The 23721-nt window shown below is 40.5% G+C and overlaps 1 protein-coding gene across 2 annotated transcripts; it reads left to right on the top strand.

Moving 5' to 3' along the window:
• The first annotated feature begins 416 nt into the window (after positions 1–416).
• Positions 417–21763, top strand: chka (choline kinase alpha). Of its 2 annotated transcripts, XM_079345574.1 has the most exons (12): positions 417–945; positions 1802–1910; positions 4483–4536; positions 10005–10118; positions 10287–10420; positions 11421–11525; positions 12496–12554; positions 12919–13006; positions 17251–17359; positions 17448–17554; positions 17653–17734; positions 19074–21763. In XM_079345574.1, the coding sequence occupies exons 1-12, from the start codon at positions 710–712 to the stop codon at positions 19131–19133; spliced, it is 1257 nt and encodes a 418-aa protein (XP_079201700.1). In that variant the 5' UTR covers positions 417–709; the 3' UTR covers positions 19134–21763. The 2 variants fall into 2 exon arrangements, with proteins under 2 accessions (XP_079201700.1, XP_079201701.1); XM_079345575.1 differs by lacking the exon at positions 4483–4536.
• Positions 21764–23721: the final 1958 nt, after the last annotated feature.

The following is a 23721-nucleotide window of genomic DNA, read 5'->3' as shown; positions in this document are numbered from 1 at the left end:
CCCTGTGGGAGATTTGCACTGAATTTGGAGCAAGAAAGGGGCGTCCTGCAAAAATCTAATGGATCATTTCCAAACCAAGACTTAAGTTGGCTATTCCAAGGAAGTATGTATCGAACTGTAATGCTGACTATTCACAAAAAAAAGGCGTATTTTTCCAAGCAGTTAGCTTTTCACCCAATATATATATATATTATGTGGAAAGTGAATTCGACATGATGTGACGAATAATTCAGGCTGTTGATAACATTTTGTAAAATATTCCATAGACTTTAAGTATTACGGCTGGCCCCTGAAAGCGTTGTCCGGTTTGTTTTGGTCCTGCGGGGCTGTGTCTGAGGCCAACCAATGAGGACATGCGGGTGTAGCACGTGACCTCCTTGAACCCGCCCACCCATGCTTACTTTAATTCAGCGCATCCTCCTCATGTTATTCATTCCTCTATGATCCGCTATTGCCGCTGCACGTCGTCTTCCTGGTTCTTAAACTGAGCTGTAACGGACATTCGCATTTAAATCAACGAAACGGCTAATAAAGAAAAGAGACGAAATTACAATTTTCTGTCCTGAATAAATTTATCGAGAGAAAATACATTTTTAACAGGGAAAAAAATCGTCCTGCGTCACAAACCAGACACACGTCAGTTTATGTAATTGCTCCGGGAAGCCTTCATCACAGCATACTCGTTTCTTTCTTTTAAAAACGAAACAAGATGAAAACCAAATTTATCAACGGAGTTTCTACATCACCCTCCATGTCGCTGGGTTTGTTAGTGACCGAGAACGCCCTGCAGGTCCAGCCCGACACCGAGGAGGACTGTAAGGAGCTGGCCCGTCTAGACAAACCCTGCGTGGAGGACCGGCGCAAAGCTTATCTCTGGTGCAGAGAGTTCCTTCATGGAGCCTGGAAGAGCCTGGCTGAGGAGGACTTCCACATCGCCATAATAAGGTACGTTGTGTTCATTTTACTCTTTGATTTAAAAAAAAAAAAAAAAAGCAAGGCCCAGATGGTTGGATAAGGCCACAGCTAGGATGAGAAGGCAACTTGCCGCGCAGTGGGCTACCGTAATGTGTAAAGCAGTAAAGGGTTAAACATGTGATCAATAGAATAGTGTCATCCTTAGACTAAGCCCAATGGTGTCCCGTTCAGGGATAAAGACACACCAATGACGACAGTGTAAACATGCCTTCCATGTCTAACACGATTATTACCCCTTGTATATCAATGTAAATATCATTAAATATCCCTTATTATTTTTTCAATTTAACTGTAAATTATCTAAATCCCCCCCAAAACTCCCACCTAATGGCAAAAAAGGGCTATTGATACCAACTTATCTACATATCTGACATATTTCAACATTTTGTCTAGAAAAATAACATCTTTGAAATATGTGTCTAACATCATTTATTCTTCATTCTTAGAACAACCCTTAATTCAGTGTTTTATGAGGCTGATAACATTGGCAAATGATTGACTGGTTGGCATGAATTCTGATTTACTCAAGCTGCTATTTTGATTTGTCTTTCCAAATAGACTGTCTTTTCTTTTTGTGTCACTCTCTTAAAATCATGTTCTCTATAATCTGCTGTATCTACTCTTGAAAATCTTTTTTAAAAGCACAATGTAGAACTAAAAAAAAAAAAAGAAAGAAAGACAAGCTACTATAACAACAGATCCATGAAGTTGCACAAATGATGCATTAAAAAGAAAATCAGGAAGCTACAACTAAATGAAAACAGGGAATTAAGAATGCAAATTAAAACAAATATTAATGACTGGTCGTCTGAATGTTGTTCTCTAGGGGTGGCCTGAGCAACAAGCTCTTCCTGTGCAGCCTCCCTGACAGCCTGGACACTGTTGGGGACGAGCCGAGGAGCGTCCTGCTGCGGCTCTATGGGGCCATCCTGCAGGTGGGAACACATCTCCAATGCATCACCTTTGACTGACAGCTTAACTGTGTTGTTTTATAAACACAGAGTTACAAATAAACGAAGCACTTAACAAGAACGTGCTTGTCGTATCTGAGAAACTGATATTTTCACAACACAAAAGTAAAAAAAGAAAGACACACGATGACTCATTCAAGTAAACAGAGTTGACTCGTGTAACTGGGGTCAAAGGTTACTGAACAACTTAAGCTGATAATAACAGAAACCAGAGAATAAGCAAACAGAACATATATCAACTGTGAAATGTGTCAGGTCCACTACTTGAGGTTTGTTTATGTGTGTGTGCCTGTAGATTATCTGCTTGTTAGTGTGTGCATGCATGTGCAGTTATGCCTTCACGCGTGTATGTGTGTGTGCGTGTTAGCCATTGTTGTACATAGTGATGTACCCCCATGGCTGTACATGCATGTGTTCTTTGCCGTAGGCTTCCCAAAGGAGCGTGCCTTGGGCACTCTTGTTCCCAGTTGAACCCACCCAAAAACACGGTACAGTATGAGATCTGTGAAATCTCAGCCTAATAATACAAAGATGCAACACACACTCTTGTCGCACTGCCTCAGCTGACAAAGCGGGGAACACACAGTTTGAAGGGAATGCAAGGTGCTGAAACATCTCTTCTGTCTTGCTTTTCTGCTCTTACTCCTGATTCCTAATCATTAAGATGTCAGCTGAAAAATTTTAAACCACTAGACAAACAGAAAAGCCCAAGAATGAATCTGCACGTTTGCAGCGTGCTCAGCTGAACACAGCAACAAGAAAAGTCATTAGCTAATGTGCTCTTTAGCTCATTGGGACGTGTTTGCACAAAACAACAGATAAATATAGTTTTGCCTTGCAGCCCTACGTTACTTGCAGTTAACACAGACAGATAGAGCCTTTTTTATCTGATGACGATGATGTGGCTAGTGTGCCCAGAGTTCAGGATCCAGACTACACTCAGACCACACGTTCTACATTTTTGATAAATGAAACAGAACAAGGCTCAAGATAACTGCTGAGTCACCCTTTCACACTGCAGTATTAAGCAAGAATTCAAGGCCCTTATCGGAAGATTTTAAAAACAAGATAATGTGATCTTCTGAAGTTTCATAGTTGGAGTATCTTTTTTTTTTGCAAACATTCAGTTTGTTTCAGCCTGGTGTGATATAAAGACAGACTGTTCTTTTGCTGCTCTCTCAACCTTAAAATGTCATCAGTAACCATAAAGTTCATTTTCATGTTGTGCATTAACCAGGCATGATGAGAACTGCATTAAGTATTAACTAAAGTCTGTATAATTGCTAATGGATGTAGAAGCTGCTTTTATTGCTCGGGATGTCTGAGACAGCAGAAGCAGCTTGTCCTTCACCAAGGTAACTGCAGCACTGCTGGAATTAGTGACGTCGTATCAAAAAGCTAATAAGATTGAGGAAGTCAGATGTCGCTGTCGGTGTACACAGCCACTGATAATCAAACAAAGCCTAGCAGTACTGGGGACAGTGTTTCTCAGCAATGAAAATATGTTGTTTGGTTATGGGATGATGAGTCGTGGTTTAATTTTAGGCCCCGATTGTAAACGGTCACTGTCGTAATAAATATGATCACCATTATTTGTTTCGTCTGACATCATCGTCTATAAAAGAAATTAGACTGTTCATCCATAACACTTAAAGATAAAGTGAACCCAAGTTGTCCTTCAAACGTTTTAAGTCATGTTAAGCAGATTTAGATGCAAAAGTCTCTCTGATGCTTTTTTCAAGAACACAAATTGTCTGAAGCGGCAGCAAGCCGAGTCCGAGGCTTAACTTTAAGCTAAGCTTTATAAGGCTCAGAATTTCTTCAGTGCTTTTTGACCTAGTCATATCCAGTAACAGTGTCCAACTATTATCATCCCTACAACAGTACATTTTAGTAGAAAACAAAAGAACACTCTAAATCTCTGTGTAGTTTCTTAGTAATCCAGATGAGTGTAAATTCAAAGTTTAAACCAAAGGGCAACTGGACTGGTTGAAGATATTCCAGCTCTCCTCCCAAAGGCGTCGTCAGTTCAAATCTAGTGGATTAGCCTCTTTAGATCCTTACACCCACAGAGGCTTACATTTCTGGCTCCGTCCACCAGATAATATAAAACTGAAGAAGTCTTTTGAAGGAGAGGTGGGATGTCTTCAAGGACTTTAACCAGTCCAGTCGCCTTTGGATCAAGCTTCTAATCTACTGTCTAGATAATGTCATTGCCCAGTCCTAGGTTTAATATATAATCCAAATTAAATTTAAACAAAGAGCAGTTTGGATGTGAAGTTGTATCCCCCCTCCTGATATCTAAGCACCGTCCCACCTCTCTGGTTTCTGATTTTGCTTTGTCATTGTGGGTTGTCAGGGGGAAGCATTGATTAGTCTGACCTATCCTCTGCACTTTCATCTCAAGACTTTGTGTGTGTTTGAACCTCCTACTCTACTGCCTGCCCTGCAGGCATGGTGAGGTGTGGATGTTGACCCTTATAAACGGCTACACATGTATTCATGGATAGTTCTTTCCTTTTTCTTTTGTTGATAGATGTCCTGTAATAAAGGGGATTCCCGACAGTCAAACAAAGAAAATCACTTCCAAGTAAGTAACTGATGATGGTTCCAGCATACAGCATGTTTCTCTGCCCACAGTGTGAGTCCATCCAGTAATCGCACCACTTGCCATCTCATGTGTCAACACACAACTCAAGATGTTTGGAGACATTCTTTTGTTCCCCCAAAAATCCTCGTGCTGAACTCTTTGTCGGGACAGGGTTTCCTTTCTGATCTGCCTGAGTCTTTTGAACCTTAGGGCATCTGTGTTTTTTTTTTCTTCATGGAAATCACAATAAAATAGCCTTACATTTGTAACCCTGTGGTTTTTTAACCTAAACCCAGAATCAATTTAACACCTGTCTAAACTCCTCACTCACCTTACTAACCTCTTTCATAGCATGACTGAGATGGGAAATGCTAAAGTCAGGTTTTTTCTGTGGTGGCCTTTTATGCTATGAACCAACCTGAAGTAAATAAACAAAACAAAACAAAAAAAACCTCTCTTTTTTTAAAAACTAAATTAGACTCTGGGTTTGGACTGCAAAACCACAACAAGTTTATGTCGAAGTACCAGGAATAATTTATTCCATAGTATGAAGCAAAATAAAATCCTGCACACAGAGTTCACCCACGCAGCCTGAAGCTCTATGCCTGTTACTCATTGACTTTCAAATTCTTTACCCTCTCAACAACCTCATGTACTTCTAACCTATGACTCCGACATCATGACACTGACTCACAACTCATGTGATCTAGTGAGGCCATCAACCAGTAAGCATACGTCACCACTTTGGCATCTTTCCCTTCACTGTACTGCTGGCTTTTCGCAGCAGCTGTCTTACAGTTAGCAGTGAGGAACTGACCTGCTATCAGTGTTTTAGGATTAACTCGACCCAATAGACGATGGTTAAAACCCTGTCTGGTCAAACTTAATCCTCATTGGATAATAAAGAAGACACAGTATGAGGAGTTCTTCACACGTTGCAGCAGCACAGTCGTAGAAAAGCTATCAAATCATTTCTTAACAATGTGTTTATTGTTCTCCAATTTAAAGGGGTGAAGCTTTTACCAGAGCATTTAAACTTCCCCTTAACTTCCTCTCACCCTCTTTACATCACCATTTATAACGTGAAGAACATCAATAGTAGAAGAATACAGATAAGTATACATACAAGTAAGGATAGAAGTAAATAGTAAATGTATTTGTATTTATGTATGTTAAATGTAATGGATTTTTAATGGAGAGTTTAAAATATTGATAATTTAAATACGAATTAGAAATAGCAACAGGCCAAATCTCCTGCGTCCCGCTGCGTAGAGGTCCTATCGCTGTCCTTATGAGGTCCCTGGTGTGTTAGGCCAACATTCACATCAAACTCTCTTCCTTCCATTTCCTCTATTTGAAATGCCAGTGTTTGCTGTTGTAATCTGTGTGATTTGGCCCACTTTCTCAGACAGAAGTCTTCCTCTCTCTTAAAAGTTAATAATCAACTCGTCATAGATGTCCAGCCAGCTCGATATTCAATCTCACAAGAATTTCAACATTCCTAACAAGCGCCTCCCTCCCACTACTTCCTGTGCTTTGACAGGAAACTACTACTTCCTTTAGTAAGTCCCAGTACCAATGTTGATTAAATAGGAGGTTCAACTGTAGGATCCATATAATATTCATGTTCATTCAGTGAATATTTGGATGTATATTGTTCCATATATGTGCTGCTCCATGGCTCTGGGATTATCAGTGGCTCTCCTTGGAGTGATGCAGCATGTGTTCTGTGAGCTGCTCACAGCTGCTGCTCTAACCTCAATGCTTATCTGTACTTCTGTGTGTGTCAATAAACCGGGACAGATTAAGTTCAGACTGGTCCAATCTGTCTAAACTGCGGGTGGGATAGTACAGGGGGGGGGAGTGATAAGGACTGGAATAAATAAATACTGTTACCATAACCCTGAACAGCCATCATCACAGGCTGATAATTATGTAAAGAGTCCAACGAAAAACCAAGCAGCCAAAAGCTATTTATTTAACATCAACACATAATATCCACAAATGGAATGTGTTATTAGCATGAACAAGATGCACACTTATTTAATAGTATTTAATTATAACAGATTATATGTGGCGTAGACACTTTAATAGTTTAACCATAATAATCTTTATTTTCCCAAACATTTTAACTAAAGGTCGGTTAGATTTCTATATCCACTACAAATATTTACACACTCACTGTTTGGGGGTGTTTGGGGGTGTTGGGTGGGGTGGTATGTGTTATATAGTAAATGGCTACGAGGGCCAAACAACACTCCAGGTGAAGATGATAATGTTGTGAGAAAGAAACAACTTCAGTCCCACTCACACCTTCCACAAGACTTTGTAAAAAAACAGGCATATTCCTGTAACTGCAATGGCACAAGAGCAATTAGTATAATCATAGCTATCATCTCTATGATCAACATTTTTGTGTATCCAATGGGTAGTCGTACTCTCTGTATTTAGTTTGATACTTCAGAATCAATGATCCCAAAGTTGGAGAATCGTAGCCGTCGTTCACTGTTTCTGACATTATATACCGATAGTGTGTAATAGTTGCCTTTAACAACAAAGCTAGATCTCCATTGGTGCACTTCACCAGAGTACAGGTAACACTGATTTTCCCTGCAACATTTTAAAATCACATGAAGTGTACAATTCTTCCTAAAACGAGAGTCTGTCTCCTGTCCTGAAGTTCAACAGAGACTGAAAGTCTGCTTAGAAAGGTGCATCGTATTCTGTCAGAGGTCTGATGCCCATATTTACCTGACTGGACTTGGCTCTTTGAAAATGTAGGTTAGAATAAGCCATATGTAGCTGTGCTGAAACAGAAGATTAGTCCATGTGCGGACTTGGTGATTCAGATTCAGGTCAGCACAGCTACAGGCCAAGATCATCTAATTAATGACTCCCTGAAATATTGTTGGGGGAGTGATGAATCCTAAAAACTATCCCTGCAGAACTTTGAGTCTTTGCTCTGTCTTATCCACACGCTGCCGGCTGGCCTGTTGTCTGGTCGTGTGTGTGTCAAGATGATTATGGTTATGGGGATAAATCACGTTGCTGATTTTAAAGTCCATGTGATCAGCCATCATTACGTAACCAAGGGGAGTCCTCTCTGAACATATGCCCCGTGAGTAAAGTAGAACAATTAAACACTATACGGGATTATCAAGATTATCAATAAATCAAGATTTCAACATTTCTTTTGGAGAATATTATGATTAAGGATTTTATTAATGAACTTAAAGGTTTTTTTGTCTCCCAACAGTTATTCACTTGTTTCTGTTGGGAAATGAAGACGATCTGGTTTAAACCCAGTTTACATAAATAGATTTCTGGGATTTGGCATTATTGCTAATTCACTCTCAATTTGAATGGTCTAGTTCCTCAAAATGATTTGCTCCGAATAAAAGCACAACAAGGACTGTAAATGAACTTCCACCTTTATGTGCTGACTGTGCAAAATCATGACCTAAAAGAAACCTCTCTCTTCTTGAACTGAGAAAGGTCATTGTTGACTTTCACTTAAACATAACTGAGAGTTATGGAGAGATGGCACAGATGTCATCCATTATCAGTATCACATATGATATTGGTGTAATTTTCATTGTTGGACATCAGACTGTCCCCAATCAAGAACTATCTCTGGGCATTTAACATTCTCAGCTCACACAGTCTCACTTTGAAGACATTCAGACTGAACTGTAGGTGCCCACAAATCGTCTCCATTACGACTTTCAGAGCAGATGGAACCGCCCCTATATGATCAAAAGTACAATTATTACACGTCAGTTTAAAATATTTAATTTGAAAATCTTAAAGTTGTAGCTGCTTCCTGTTTGTTTTTGTTTTTGCTCTTTCGATAAGAAATACAATGTCAGGTTTAATACAGCTAAGTGTAGCGTTACACATTATAGCAACAATAATAAAACAGTATTGAGTACAGTTAATAATATATGGTAATCATTATCTGTCTCGTACGTCTGTGTGGGAATCAGATCAGGTTTGGGAAAAAATTGGATCGGTGCATCTCTAAGAGTGATGCTTGGAGTATAGTTAAAAATATGAGTGTGTAATCTTAGAGACGAAAAAACAGGCAGTACTGTTTCCTTTGAGCCGGCTTCCTGCTGAACGGTCACTATGAAGCACATTCTCTGGAAAGAAGCCAGGACCCCAGCACTCGCATCCAAACCTCTCCCCCTGCAGCTATTTATCAAAAGGTCATTCTCTTAAGAGAGTAGTGAGGCAGCAAAGTGTTTTACTGCAGCTATTTAAGATTACAGAATAGCAGAAGTTGAAATAGAAACGCCATGCAGAAAAGAAAGGCCCTTCATTCCACTGGCAGCAAAAGTAAAGACATAATCGACAAAAGAGAAAAGACAGAATTCAACTTTTTTGAGGTTCCACTTTTAGCTGCAGAATAATTTGTTCATCTTCTTCGTCTCGTTCCGTTAAATTAGTCAGACATTCCTCCCTGCTTCTAATGAACTCCTGCCCGTTTGGTTAGAAGCCTGGTTTTTCTCTTTTCTCAGCACAATGGAGCAAAGAAGAAATAAGTTGGTAAAAAGCCAACAAACAGCTCTAGCCTTCGAGGCTCCAGGACTCGTGTTTGTGTTCCCAGTTAACCTTGAGCCTGTTGAGCTCCAGGCTATGTGTGTTTCTGTGGGAGTTTTGTGTGTCTCTTTAAGATAAAGGAAGAAAGACAAGGCTGTCTGCTTCAACAGTGACCAATGCTCTGAGTGGGCCAAGCTCTTTCTGGACAGTTTTAATCTACCTCTTGTGTTCCCCTCAACGCTCTGACAAGCAAGCTCAGCTCAGCCCACACCGTGGCATTCCTCCTCTTTAAACTCCTCCATCCATGTCTCCATGTCTTCCACTTACGCCCCTTTTAGACATGCACTGCACTCTGTTCTCAGGCTGAGGCAGCAATCACAGTTGCCACATTGTTTGGATCGACTGTTGCGTTGACACCTGTATGCATGTATTTTTTTTTTTTATCTTCTTGTGTTTCATATTTTGAATCGCAAAGTGTGAAAAACACAGAAAACTGTTTCGTGGACTTTATTGGACATGGGATTTTGGGAATGACCTATAGGTCAAAAGAAAAGGTTTTGTACCACCCCAGTAGTTTCATTAAGTTAGCAACAACACCACTGTCGACTAAAATTCTTCTCTCCACGTCACAGGCTCAGGTTGAAATTCCCCAGAAAAGTCATCACGAGAACCAAGAATTGTTACTTAATTAATTTCTCAGTGAGTCTGGTGAGAGAAGTGTTTCATTCCTGACGGTCTAACCAACTCTTCACCCTAACTTTCACCATTTCAGACACTGACCTGGAAATCTGTCACCCTTCTCTCATTCTGTTCTCACCACATTCACAGCACTGAGTGGGAATGGGTGGTGGTGTGACTCGTACAGTTTGTGTAGTTTAAATTTACAACTCTATTTTTTTTTTTTTTCCACTGTTTTGTGCTTTTAGGGTGCGGAGGCCATGGTGCTGGAGAGCGTAATGTTTGCGATCTTGGCAGAGAGGGAGCTGGGACCTAAACTCTACGGTATTTTCCCTCAGGGCCGACTGGAGCAGTATGTCCCTGTAAGTCGTCTCCACATGTAGCACCAATAATTAATATAAAAAATAATGAATTGAATCTGTAAGTTGTGATAGGATAACAGTTTATAGATAAAACTCAAAGCATTTAGTAACTTCCAGGTAGCCGCAGTGCATGTGTGGATTAACACATTTGATACATTGTGTCTACAGAGCCGCAAACTGGACACTTGTGAGTTAAGCGACCCCAGCATCTCAGCAGAGGTTGCAGAGAAGATGGCCAAGTTTCATGGGATGAGGATGCCCTTTAACAAAGAGCCAAAGTGGCTGTTTGGAACCATGGACAAGTGAGTAATTATTTGGCTAAAAGCTATTCCCCATCTTGGCCTACATAGAAAAAAAGAGGTTTTCGAATGGGAGGCTGAGATAAGTGCGAGAGCAGATCTGAAACTTGTCCTCCAGTAACTGAAAGATACCAATTGATGTCACTGATTACTTATCGTGGAGGCCTGAGATGGCAGGTGGCTTATCATAATGTACATCCATTTGAATTGCTTTCACAATTTCTGTCTGTGTGTGGTGATAAAGTCCATTTTCCTCTTCCACTGATTTTCTGCAAGAGTACGTAAGTTGTGGTTTATCTTTCACGGGTTACGTATTACAAACATGACCGAGCTGCCCTGGTTTTGTACATTTCCATGTCAGACAGAAAGTCCAAAACCAGGATCATATCCGAATGAGTTCTAATTTAACACTCCAGCAGGTATATTTCCTGCTGATTTTCTCTGCACAGAGTAATGTGTTGACCACGACATGAGTCACTCTAATCTGGCCTGTTCATTCTTTTCTTAAGTGCATTATTAACACAAGTCCATTGTCATACATCACATAGTAACCATATGCATCATAAACCATCTGAACAAACAATATCTGAAACATTTCATATTCATGTCGATGCAGCCGCACAGACATGACAGATCCAGACAACATTTGCTGGAAGTGTTTGTTTGTTTTTTGTTCCAGCTCTGAAGATCTTCCCACTTGTTTCCAGTTCACGTTTCTACTGGTTGATAAATCAGTCAGTTTATCGAGAAAACATTTTCTAAAGTTTCCTTGAAGAGTATAATCCAACCCTTGGATCTTAAGGAAACAGTCCGATAGTTCTTCTTCATGTCAGAACCAAACAGTTTGTAGCAGTCTGTGATAATGAAGCTCTGGTTTATCGGTGAGTCGGGATGACATTAAAATGGACTGAGACTACAATGACTCCTCTGTGGGTCATGTGTGTGTGTGTGTGTTTGTTTTAAGGAGAATGTTCAGTGACTGTTTGCGTAACACTCTTCACAGGTACCTGAACCAAGTGATGAGGCTCAACTTCACCAGAGAGTCTCAGCTGCGCCGCTTCAACCGGCTGCTCAGCTACAATCTGCCACAGGAGGTGGAAATGCTCAAGTATGTTTCTACACACGCACACACACACACACACACACACACACACACACACACACACACACACACACACACAGAATTTCAAAACATGATGTTATACAACCGAATGTGCAGAATGTGAAGGTCATGTGCTCGTGACAAAGTTCCCAGATTAACCTGAAAGTCTGTTCAGAAAAAACTCATTACAAAACAAACACCGTTTATAAGCAGTATGTATATGACCAAGCTCAGTCCTGTGCTGCTCAAATATACAGTAAGCATTATGACGACAAGATGTTGCAATACTAATCACCAACCCCTTTTATACCTTTACACCGTGTATGTTCGGGTCATTTTTTTTGTCATTCAGTTTGGAGTTGAAGGTTCAGTTTCTTATCCTCAGCACTCGTGTTGTAGTACTCCCGTTATCGCTCTTACCCCCTTTTTTTGAAGGTCTCGTCTCACAATATCTCGCTGGCCCTCAGACTGGGCGGACTCCAATTTTTAAATCAAGACCACCACTGAAAGGCTGGTTGTTCATGTCATTACTGTGATCCAAAGGAAAACTCTGCTTTCCATCGGGATCAATCGGTCTTGACTCGCTCCAACACTCTGGTCTCGGGTATGTCTTGGTCTCGGTTTGTGTGGTCAACACTACTCAGCACTATTAATCTTCACCACACGGCCGTGCACAGAATAATTCCACTGGTTCCCACTTTAGAATTTGTTCTGCTCTTCCAAGTTTATTTCTTGAACTGTTCCCTTCAATTCACTGAGCTGACACCTGGTCATGTCTGTTTGTGAGTTAGGTAAAGAATGAATCCAAACACAGACTGAAGATGTCCCAGGAGCTGAAGTGGCCTCATAATAAAGTGTTGGGGATGGGATGTTGTGTTGAAAATAGATGATCTTTGTCTGAAGCTCTTTAAATCCTGATATTGATCATTCTCTCTCTCTCTCTCTCTCTCTCTCTCTCTCTCTCTCTCATGTTTAGGGCCCTGCTGGAGTCCACCCACTCTCCTGTAGTGTTCTGCCACAATGACTGTCAAGAAGGTAAGATGCACATTTCATGTTTCCCTCGATGTTCTTAATGATCCAGATCATCTCTCCTACGATTACTTCAACTGAAAGATCACATCTGACACTGACCTCTGACCTCCTGGCATAATTGTGCAAATTCCGGTTTTGCTTTCAAATCATATGGTACTAGCTGTCCAATGTGATTGGCTGATGGAGGCTTTATAGGGGCTCACAAACTGCGGAACAAGTTACCTGCAGGGTTTTGATTTTCTCAAATAGAAGCTGATTTTATTTCTATTTTGAAACGTGTCTTAAATATGATGAATTCATTTCTTTCTGAAAGTATGTTGTCCGTTGTAGTTCTTCTCTTCTAATGACTTTTGTGTGTTGCTTTCAGGAAATGTCTTGCTGCTGAGGGGCCGCGAGAGCTCAGACAAACAGAAGCTGATGCTCATTGACTTTGAGTACAGTAGCTACAATTACAGGTAAGCTAGAATAATAATCACAGATTTCATAGAGCTTTGTTGAAGGAACAATTAAACCTGACCCCTCTTCTTTATTCAAATGGTTTTGTGCATTTCCATTTTTTTCAAAATATGAGTTGAGATGGATTTTTTTCCCTGATCTCTCAGTAATACGAGAGATCTCCTAAGAACTATGTGAAAAGGCAATATGACAGCCTAAAGGTTAGGGACCACGAGGCAAACTGCAATAGTATAAACGATAGCAAATAAGATTATAAATACAGATACATAAAACTGTTAGGATAACGTGCGAAAAAGGTTTGAAGAGCAAAAAACAACAACCACAAATGTGCAATGACAGTCTTGAAGAAAAATCAAGGAAAAGAATAATATGTGTTCAGATGTATAGGACAGCTGAAAAAGACTCAAATCTGTCGTCGGTAGCAGCTGTAAACTCATAAAAACTTTGTCCAGTGGGACCGATCACGGCTCCCGGTCTCCCTGCTCGTGAGCCCACACTCAAAGCATGAGCTGAAATCTGCTTCCGGACTAATGGCGGCTGTGAAAGTGATGGGCGTGGCTTTTGGGCCAGCACAGAGGGGAGGGGCTGAGTGAAGACATGAGCACGGAGAGAATGCTACTTTAAAAATCATGCTAGTTTTTGGCAAGTACAAACCCTGCCTTTAAAGAGATGCTGATAACACAAACGTCACAGGTTATAGTAGAACAGCTTTCTTTGTTTTAAGTCCTAGCGTCTGATCCAAACATGGCTGATAAATCTATCAGCTTCCACTGCTTCATCATCGCTCCTCATCCTGTTTGCAATTCTTTGCGCCCCCACTAACTTTGTCCCTGCATTAGGCTGATTACCAGGCATAATGTACAACAGAGAGTGGGGGGGAAAAGAGGGCGTAATCCATATCTGGCATCCATCAATAAGACCTTCTAACTCCCACATACCTCATGTCAACAGCACTATGTTGAAATATTTACTCCTGCTGTTATGTAACCAGAATTTTTTTTTTCTGGCCAATGAGGGCGCACAGGATGGAGGCACTGGATAGACCTGTCAATGTTGCTAATGGTCATTGTGGTGCAGTGAATATCCAACACAGACCTGGGGCCCGTTTCAGTCGGTGTTGTGTAATCGCAGGTTTTTGTGCAAACACTGAGTCAGTAAACCCTGGAAAGAAGCAAACTGGGGTTTCTGCTTCAGCAGGGGAGGTCACTGAAACCGGAGACAGAGGGGTAACTCCAGCTCTGAGTCAGTTACTACGGTAACAGGGTCTGTGAGCCTAATCTGGTCAGGAGCAGGTTTTCTTCAGTGAACCCTGAGTTTCTCTCGGTCTCCTCCCTCTCTCAGAGCCAGAAACGCTGTTTCATCTCCTCATTCAGTCTGTGTCACGTGTGTGTTAGTGGAGATTGACCGTTTGTCTAAATAAAAATCCAGGTTGGTGTCGGTAGGCTGTAGCCTACTATAATGTATAAAATGAATCATTTTGTCAAACATGGAATTTGTTTTAGTCGAGGATCCTGGAGATGAAGGGGGCTGCTTTACCCCGCGGGAAATAAGAGCCGACCTTTAGGTCGGGAGATGTTACAGTGAATGGAAAAAATAAACAGGACAAAGGTGAAAGGACATTTAGCCTGTGTGTGAATACAGCTTGTTGTGGATAAATATGTTTTAAATAGCCACTGAATCAATTTCATTTTGTTTAATATGTCAAATATGATTAAAATAATATGAGCCTAGTTTTTTCTTGTTTCATTTTGAGCTGTTTTAAAGTCCCTTTTCTTGTTTCTGGATTGCAACTTATTGAAAATACATTTTAGGATCCACATTTGGATCAGCATTTTTCTAATTCTGATGAAATAGGCCTATATATATATATATATATATATATATATATATATATATATGAATTAATAGAGTTTATGACGTGCTGACTCGAGCAGCTGTTTTTTTCTCCACACCACTTCTCTCTCTCCTTTGCAGCTGCAGCAGTATTGCTTTTTTTCCTTGCATATTCGCCGTATGTCTGCATGAAGACGTAGGCTGTATTTGGAGATGGTGAAAGTAAAGGGATCTCTTTTTTGTCACCTGTTGCCATGGTGAATGCTAGTCTCTGGGTTACGACAATCTTGTGTCCAAAAACTCTGAATTTCCAACCTGTGGGTGAATCAACTCCGGTCTCAGGGTTAGAGTTTGTTGAACCGTGTTTCAGAAACGGCCCCTGAACACAGGACAGGATATCAAGCTGAATATAATGAAAGATGTATCAAAGTTCTGAAGGAGCACCTTTTTTTTTAGACTTCAAGTGCATTTTTGCCCTGGTGTAAGAATTCCTGAGTAGTCCAATTCTGGGAAACAGAGACACTGGCCTTGACTCATGTTTTTTTTTTTTTTTTTTTTTTTCTCAAGAAAACCGCCTGCTTCTATCTCCCTCCCTTTTTCTCACACACATAAACACAAACACTCCCACCCCCCTGCAGCGCATTTCAGCGTGGCCCCTTTAAGGCTCCTCAAGTGTGGCTCAGCAAACACGTGACTCTCTGTACACAAATGACCCTCTACACACACACACACACACGCACACACACACGCACATACCCCCCGAGCATGTGAGCACATGTTCCTTAATGTACGTACAGGAAGGCCACTCCCACTAATGGACTCGCATACATACACACTGTGGAGTTATATCCCCGTGCCTGACATGAACGAGATGTTGTTACAGGGGAGAATGTGTGGTTCACAGGCTCCCTCTGCACGTCTGCAGCTCCTCATAATAGTGTTGTATGTGCAAGTAAATGTGACTTTTTCACTCAAAGACAAAAAAGCAGGCTGTAAAGTCAGACAGGACTTTACGAGAGGCTTTATGATTGGCTGGTCAGTCGACCTCTGAGGGGTTTACGACGTAAACCTAAATAAATAAAAAAAATGGCAGCCACGATTACTAAAGCCACATGGCAGCAGACTTTTCCTTCACGTGTTTGGCTGTTAGTGGAAAAAAAAAACGTAACCAGCATGACGAGCAAAGTTTACGCTTACAACACAAAGCAGGACTTCAGAGCCTCAAACAAGATCTCATTTTACAACATCCAGGTATTACTTCTTTTTTTTAATACAGAACAGAATTACACAAAATCAGTTTTCAGTAACTGACTGCTGTTTACGGATGTCATTTGTGCCAATGTGGATTGTGACTTTGGTGATTTTGGGTTTATTAACATTTACCTCAGTGTTCTCTGTCGGTAATGTCACGGACGGTGGCTCTTGGTAAACAACACGTTATTGTTAAACCAGATCGCACAGTCCTGATGTTAGAGTCCCCTGTAACCAGGGTTGAGGGATGATCTTGGCGCTCACCTGGAGGCTTTGCGTTGGTTTACCTGGATGAGCGGTGCCGATGCACTGCGTGGTGTTCAAAAGCTGACTTACGGGTTGAGGTTCCAATTGGACCTGAAAACGACTATGTTGTGGTTTTGGAAACTGTAACCAGACTTGCTTGATGCTTGAGTAAACACTGTTAGGTGTAAACTGAGTGTAAACGGTGACCGGCTGTAGGCGGGAGGTCCTTTCAGGGTGCAGAGTCTGATATCTCGTAAACGTGAAACAAGTAGTTCATACCCATGGACACTTTACAGAGCAGCCTCTGCCATCAGTGTGTGAATGAGTAGCTGTGACCTGCGTAGGGTTGCAAAGGGGTTGAACTTTTCTGGTAAATTTCCAGAAACTTTTCATGGTAAATTAAGCTTGGGAATTTTGGAAAATTTTGGAAAACTTTCCATGGGAATTAACTGGCAATGGAGGTTAATTGAATTGTATCATATCCAAGCAGAAACATAAAAATGTAGTTCTGTAGTCCACGGGCTAAAATGTGTGGCTTTAATAGTCTTGTGCTCTGAGGTCAAAGTGTGGTCGAAGGTTTTAGAACTCTTCTGTCCATGTCATGGAGGAGGGCACAGTGCATGTAAGGGGCGTGGCCTCAGCAGCCCGGTAGCCCAGTTGTTTTAATCGAGATAATGCTAATATTATATGTTATTATTTATTTTGATTTTATTCCTGTTAATTCCCATGGAAAGTTTCCAATTTTGAAAATTGCAGGAATTTTGCAGCCCTTGGTCCCCTGCAGTGTAAAAGCCCTTTGAGAAGTCAGAATACCAGAGAAGTGCTGTAACTGCTCAAGTCCATTTACCATTTACTTCTGTAACATTGTCTCCTGTCACAGTCTCACAGTGTCTCTCTTTTCAACTGCTTACAGGGGATTTGATATTGGCAACCATTTCTGTGAATGGATGTATGACTACAACTGTGAGGAGTTTCCTTTCTTCAAAGTCGATGCGCAGGCCTACCCTTCAAAGGCTCAGCAGGTGTGTAGAGCACTTTAACATACCGACATCTTATTTAGTCAGTTATCCTTTTCATCACTGACCAGTGTTAACTTGTGTCTCTGCACAGCTCCACTTCATCGAAAGCTACCTGCGTGAGTTTGACCAAGGGTTTGACAATCTGAGTGAAGAGGATCAAATGGATCTGAAGGAGCAGCTGTACGTCGAAGTCAACAGGTGAGCACCGCTGACAGTGTTAACTAACGAAACATGACTCAACAAGAGACACTAGAGAAGGAAAGGAATTCAAAGTGACCATTTGTTCTGTAATGTAGGTTCTCCCTCGCATCCCACTTCTTCTGGGGTTTGTGGTCCACCATCCAGGCCCGGCTATCCACCATCAAGTTTGGATACCTGGTGAGTTTTCTTTTCTTTTTCTGTTTGTAAAGTTTCTGTTTGAATGACAAAGAAACAAAAAAAACTACAAGACATGGGTCGGTACAGTTTGGTTCGGTAAAGCCTGATCCCGTTTGCGTTTCCACAGCCAACTGTACGATATTTGGTAGGCGGCGTGTAAGCCGGATGGCGATAGCCGCATCAGCTACGTAATAGCATCACATGATAGCAGCTAACCGCTAACAGCTATCCGCTAACTAATAAATTCAACAAAGGAGAAAAACGTGACACAAACAAAACCAACAATGGAAGACATAAACAGACGTAAACAATCGGCTGTGTGTTTCAGCACGCCGGGGTTGGGTTTACCGCTGTCACACAAGAAGTGTTGATTCTTTTGACCAATCAACGGACTGCAGTGTTTAGCTCCACCTTTTAGGGTCGAATCGATTATTCTTAGCGCCCCAATGGAAGGGTCCCATGGAACGGTTATTTGGGAATCTTCCAGGATTAGTCTGTGGAAACACCGCAAAATCCGTGTCTGGAGTGGGGGTGTGGTGTTCATATTTACTGTATTTAGACCGGTAAGATCAGGTCAGGCCTGACAAGATATGTCAGACAGAGGCCGGGTGTTGTTCAAGTGACAGCTGGTCTAACTTATTACTACACCAGTATGCCTTTTCATAATGGGTGCATGGTCTCAAGTCATCTTCAATGCAGTGGGACAGTCATCTTGTGATCAAAGAGCGGCTCTGGACAGTTTGTAGAAACATTTTCAGGGTGATCTGGTGCACATCATACTTAGCCTTATATAATAATAATAATAATAAAATACTTTAACATTACAATTCAAAGAATGAGTCAATTTAAATATGATTGAAAAAACGTTAGATCTAAAACTGGTTAATTAAAAAATACAAAGAACTGTATTACTGTGACTTTGTGAAAAGTAATTGCATAATTGGAGTTGGATAGGGATGATGGTCTATACTCCAAGTTGCTTTGTTAGCAGGGTCATTAGCGAGTTAGATGAAGTGCTTTGCACACACAGACTGATAATCCAGAGAGTTAGTTGAACTAAAAGAAGCTTAGGGAGCTCAACACACCACCAAAACAAGGCCCAAGCTGAGTTGACTCTGGCACACAGCTTTCAGCTACAACCCATCACACAATTCAATTCATCAATCACTCATTGTGCATCATGCATTTAGTTCAAATGAGTGACTTTTTTGCTTTCACGTTGGCTTCATTTTTTTTTTGCCACGGAAAAAATGCTTTGTTCCATAATAACCACTCTCCTGCTTGTATTCTACAGTCCCATTGCTTTACCATAATATGTGTCTACTTGTCTGTGTCCTAGGAGTACGCCCAGGCCAGATTTGATGCCTACTTCCAGCAGAAGAAGAATCTGGCAGTCTAACAGAGCAAGACCAATGGATGGATTGAGAACACATCTAGCCTAACTTGAGGAGGGAGGCTATGCTGGCTGTTAAAGCAACAATCCATGCTTCACTTTAATCTTCCTGCCTTGTGAGGATTTGCTCGTCTTTGTTGGTGATGCGCTGACCAAAACCAAAAATCTGAACTTGTGGCTAGGTGCTTAAAAATAGAGAATCCTTTGCAGCTCAAAGTTTACAAGAAAAACTTGTAATGAGCCAAAAAAAAAAAATCAACTTGTTTTAACCGCCAACACTGGTGGGAAAGGCTCAGAGCTTCTTTCTTATTGATACCATATCACTAATATGAGGGTTACGTTTTGAGCAGGAGAGAGGTGGATTTCACTTACAGCGAGATTGGAATTGTTAACATTGCATCAATGTTATGTTTTGATCATTCCCTTGTGGAAATGTTCTGTTGGAAAGAACCAAAATGAGAACTATTTGTTGTAGATTCCTCCTTAATGGAAGCAGCCAGCTGCTAGATATGTATATTATATATAGATCTCAATGTGCCAGTTACCTGGCCCCATCTGTTACTGATGGGCTGACTCTTTGAACAGTGGAATCATGGCTTGATTGACAGGTCAGATTGATTGTTGTAGCTAAACTGAAAGCACCTACTGTTCTAATCCAACAGTTGGATTTTCCAAACATGTTAACGTGCACTTCCTCTCAGTGGTTACAGGAGCCTTTTTTTTTTTGACTGTGAAATCGTGACCAGCAGCCGTTTGTGACCTAGCTTAAATTAGAATTTTGGACAGGAAAAGTGGACAAATACATCCGATATCATTTGTTTCCTTATGGCTACCTAACTAACAATGTATTTACACTTATCGACTGTGAGTTTGCCACACCATTTTTTTTTTTTACTGACGCAGGTTTGTTTTGATGACAGTATTATTGTGGATGACTCTGTTTAGTAGATCCAGGTTATACGCTGGATTTCAACATCTGCCTGAGTTAGCGAGGTAGCTTGAAAATACATTCCATTCAGCGTTTTGTTTGTTTACGTTCAGTCTTATCACTGCATTGAAGAAACATACTGTCACTGAGTACACATGACAATCCTTCTTTATTTGGGGAATAATATGATATAATAATAATTGGTTGTTTGGGGGTGTCACTGGTTTTCTGGCGGAAGTGCCTTCTGCTACGGCTCATCGTCGCATCCTTAATCCAAAATAATGACACGAGTAGTCACGTCATACCACACAGCTAACGTATAACCTATTTAATTCAGTTCATCTCATTGTCAAATTTACTCACACAGACACCATCTGCGTCATATCATGGTCATCGCCTGCTGCATGATGGTCAAACCACTCCTCCATTGTGCACATTTAAACAACACTTACGCACTGAAACAGAGAGGCGTCGTTTAAGCTCACAGACTGCATTCGTTGCAGTGGCATATGTGTTTTTAAAGAGAGAGGGGTAGGAGTGAGGCTCTGTCTTTAAAACGTGTACAGAACAGCGTCCCATCAAGACATTACCTATGCAAGTCTTAGCTGCATATCCCTCCTCATTGCCGTCAAGTGGAGCAGAACACGGCTGGTCACGTTTACCGTGGGAGCCACCATGATAAATATGTGACTCTTGTGAAGTGTACAACTGTTGTCACCTCATGTTTGGTATAAGAGAGAATCAGTGTTATACAGTGTATACTGATTTAAGGGAACTAAGCTGGATCTTGAGACTAAGCCGATCACCACACCTGTCACCCAATACTAGAACCATCCACAAGTTTTTGAATGTCTACTCTGGCACTTTTGATCTGTGGACTATTAAAAAATCCCACAATATAGTATTTACTCGTTTATGGTTTGTTGAACTGTGACTTTTTTATGACAAGTTATTTTATTTTACATGCAAGTGTATTCTATTTTTCATTGTTTAGTTTCATTTGTCTTTGAGATGTGCTTACATTTTCTGATGAAATGGGACTAGTTGTGAAACCTACCAGAACACGTTAAGGATTTTAAAGTGCTACTGGTGAATTTACTGTCTCACCTGTTGTGTTGCTCAAAGCCTTCAGAGGCCTTGTTTTATGTTGTATTCAGTTTACCGTTCTTCTGTGTTGCGATGTACCATTTGCTCCTGACCTTCACGTACGTTCGATTTCTGTTTAAAATGTGTTTTTCTTTTCCCATATTTTTTGATATTTGTTGGAAAAAGATTGACGCAAGGAATTGCAGCTAACGCACATTCCACAATTGTAACTTTGCATTCCGTATCGTATGCACTTTGGACCGAAAGAAGTTTAGGTTTTGATCGACGTCGTTTGTTGAATGAAATGTTCATTAGTCCCCTAGAGAAGAACAAACGCCCTCACTTCATCAGTACTTGTGAGTTATTGTAATATTCACTAACAACAAAGTTAGAGGGTCATGCTAATGATTATTCATAAATGACAAACTTGTATCTTATCATTATTCGGAGAGTACATTGTGATTACGTGTCATCAACAAAATCAGTGTGCAAGTACGTATACAAAATACTTTGTGATTGAGGTGTTTAAGGGTGAAATGCTGCAGCATAGAATTGTCCTTGGCTGTACAGTAAATGTTATTTTCTGCTTTGCACAAATAAATAAAAAATGGGGTGAAAATGACTGGTCTGTAATTTTTATAAAAAACCAACCCATGGTAGATTGTACCTGTGCTGTATAAACTTGAGAAAATAATCAAGCCACATCGAGAGTTTTTGCTTCGTTTGATAAAGACATTCTCTTACGTTACACGCGACATGCTTTAAAACTGCATAGACTACTAGTACTTGTGAAATTTGGAAACAAGCAACAGTAACAGTGTACTATTTGCAGATTAACTTTAGCATGCTAGCTGGCTAATAAATGACTATTTAACAATACATAACATGTGTTTGTGAAACAGGAAAGTTTAAAAGTAACATTGACTGACTCCATTTAAAAACTGATTTTTAACAAGTTCCTGTTCTGCAGAACATGAGACAAACCACAGTCATGTCACATCAAGACAGACACATTCACAGGACATCAGCATGGGCTAGGCAGATGCAGGCGAATACAAGCAAACAATACAGATACAAACAATACGTGAACAATTGAGGTTAAGATGGAGTTGATAGGTTGTTGTTGATTTTGCAGGTAATGTCACTAATGACAATTTAAAAAACTAACCTGATCACTTTACTATTGTACTACACAGGCTTGTATACATTCATTTTGATAATAAAGGCCACATTTACTCCTTTTAAACAAGTTGAATTAGTATCTGAGCTGAAACAAAATTGTGGCCATCCCTGGAGACATGCTGTCTGTAGGTTTCAGCTTTTTTAAAGCACTGTTGAACTGAACTGTGGGGCCACGCACCTTCAGCATGGATTCACCAGGCTGAGTGCCTTTCCCAGCCTGAAGGCACCAGGTGAAGGTGATTTGCTTATCAACTGGGTTTGCAGTGACACACACAATCACAGCAGAGCAGCAGAAGAAGCAAGCAGCATTAGAGGTGACAGAGATCTGGTGATTTAAACTGAAAACACCAAGACTGTTCATGCAGAACAAAGCTTTCATAGACACACAGCCGGTGAGCTCCTTTTCTTTAATGTAACTGGACTTTGTTTGTTCCATTGTTTGCAAATCATTAAATGGTCTGACAGGAAACTATAAAAATGAATAGTTAAAATCATGTTTGAAAATATTAAAAATTGTTTCATGGCAGTCAAATACTGTTAAAATTACGTTTTAAAAATCATATGAGCTGAACACAATTAAAGCAACGTGTTTAGTTTTATTTTAAAATAACTATCAAATTATTGTGGAGTTAAAAATATGATTTCAAGTAAAATTCGACTGAAAATCTATTGAATGTGTTTACTGTTTAAATCATTTTCTCAACATATTGCCTCATTGTTTGCTAGTATTTACAAGCTTTAATTTAGTTATTTAAAACTGGATTGTTAGCGCTTGTACATGTTCCACTCAATGTGTATATCTTTTTTTTTTCTAAAAGTATTGTTTGTGTCCTTTTCAAGTGGGGAGTTTTACACACTCAAAACTTTGCAACAAGTGAGGGCACTTGACAAGCACTGACCTCAACAGACGAGCAGGCGGTACAGATTTAAGGGGAATGCTTATGGAGATAATGGGCATGCAGATAAGTGAGACGCAGAATACTGCAGTGTGAGCAGCAATGAGTCAGACTTGGCCTGGTGGACTGCCACGACAGCAATGACCATACACAACCGACAAGATCACCTTGGGTCAAAGTCACGCTGTAGCCAAACACAGCACCCTTTCAGACAGCTACATTGGAAATTGACGGTTTCATATCAAAGGTTGTTTCATTGTCAGTGAATACTGCAGATGGTTAAATGTGCGAGAGGGAAATTCGAGTTCAGGCCGCTTTTATAAAAAAAAATATGTACATCATCCCAGCCTTAACCTTTCCGATGTCACATTTCAGGGGCAGTTTGAAACCATTTCTTTCACTATCTGACTTCAATCTAACACCTCTCTAAAGATTGTGGTTGAAGGGGTAGATAAATAAAAAATACAGTTTAAAACCTTTTACCTGTCTGATTTTATGACTT

This window comes from Symphodus melops, assembly GCF_947650265.1.
Source record: "Symphodus melops genome assembly, chromosome: 6".
Classification (NCBI taxonomy): Eukaryota; Metazoa; Chordata; class Actinopteri; order Labriformes; family Labridae; genus Symphodus; species Symphodus melops.
Note: the sequence above shows the minus strand (reverse complement) of the source record. Positions and strands in the feature narration are given on the sequence as shown.

Bases quoted from the DNA above. Each gene is read 5' to 3' on its own strand.
- chka (XM_079345574.1), top strand. From the start codon at position 710: ATGAAAACCAAATTTATCAACGGAGTTTCTACATCACCCTCCATGTCG. The intron at 10,119-10,286 runs GTAAGTCGTCTC...TTGTGTCTACAG, and splicing joins GACTGGAGCAGTATGTCCCT to AGCCGCAAACTGGACACTTG. The intron at 10,421-11,420 runs GTGAGTAATTAT...CACTCTTCACAG, and splicing joins CTGTTTGGAACCATGGACAA to GTACCTGAACCAAGTGATGA.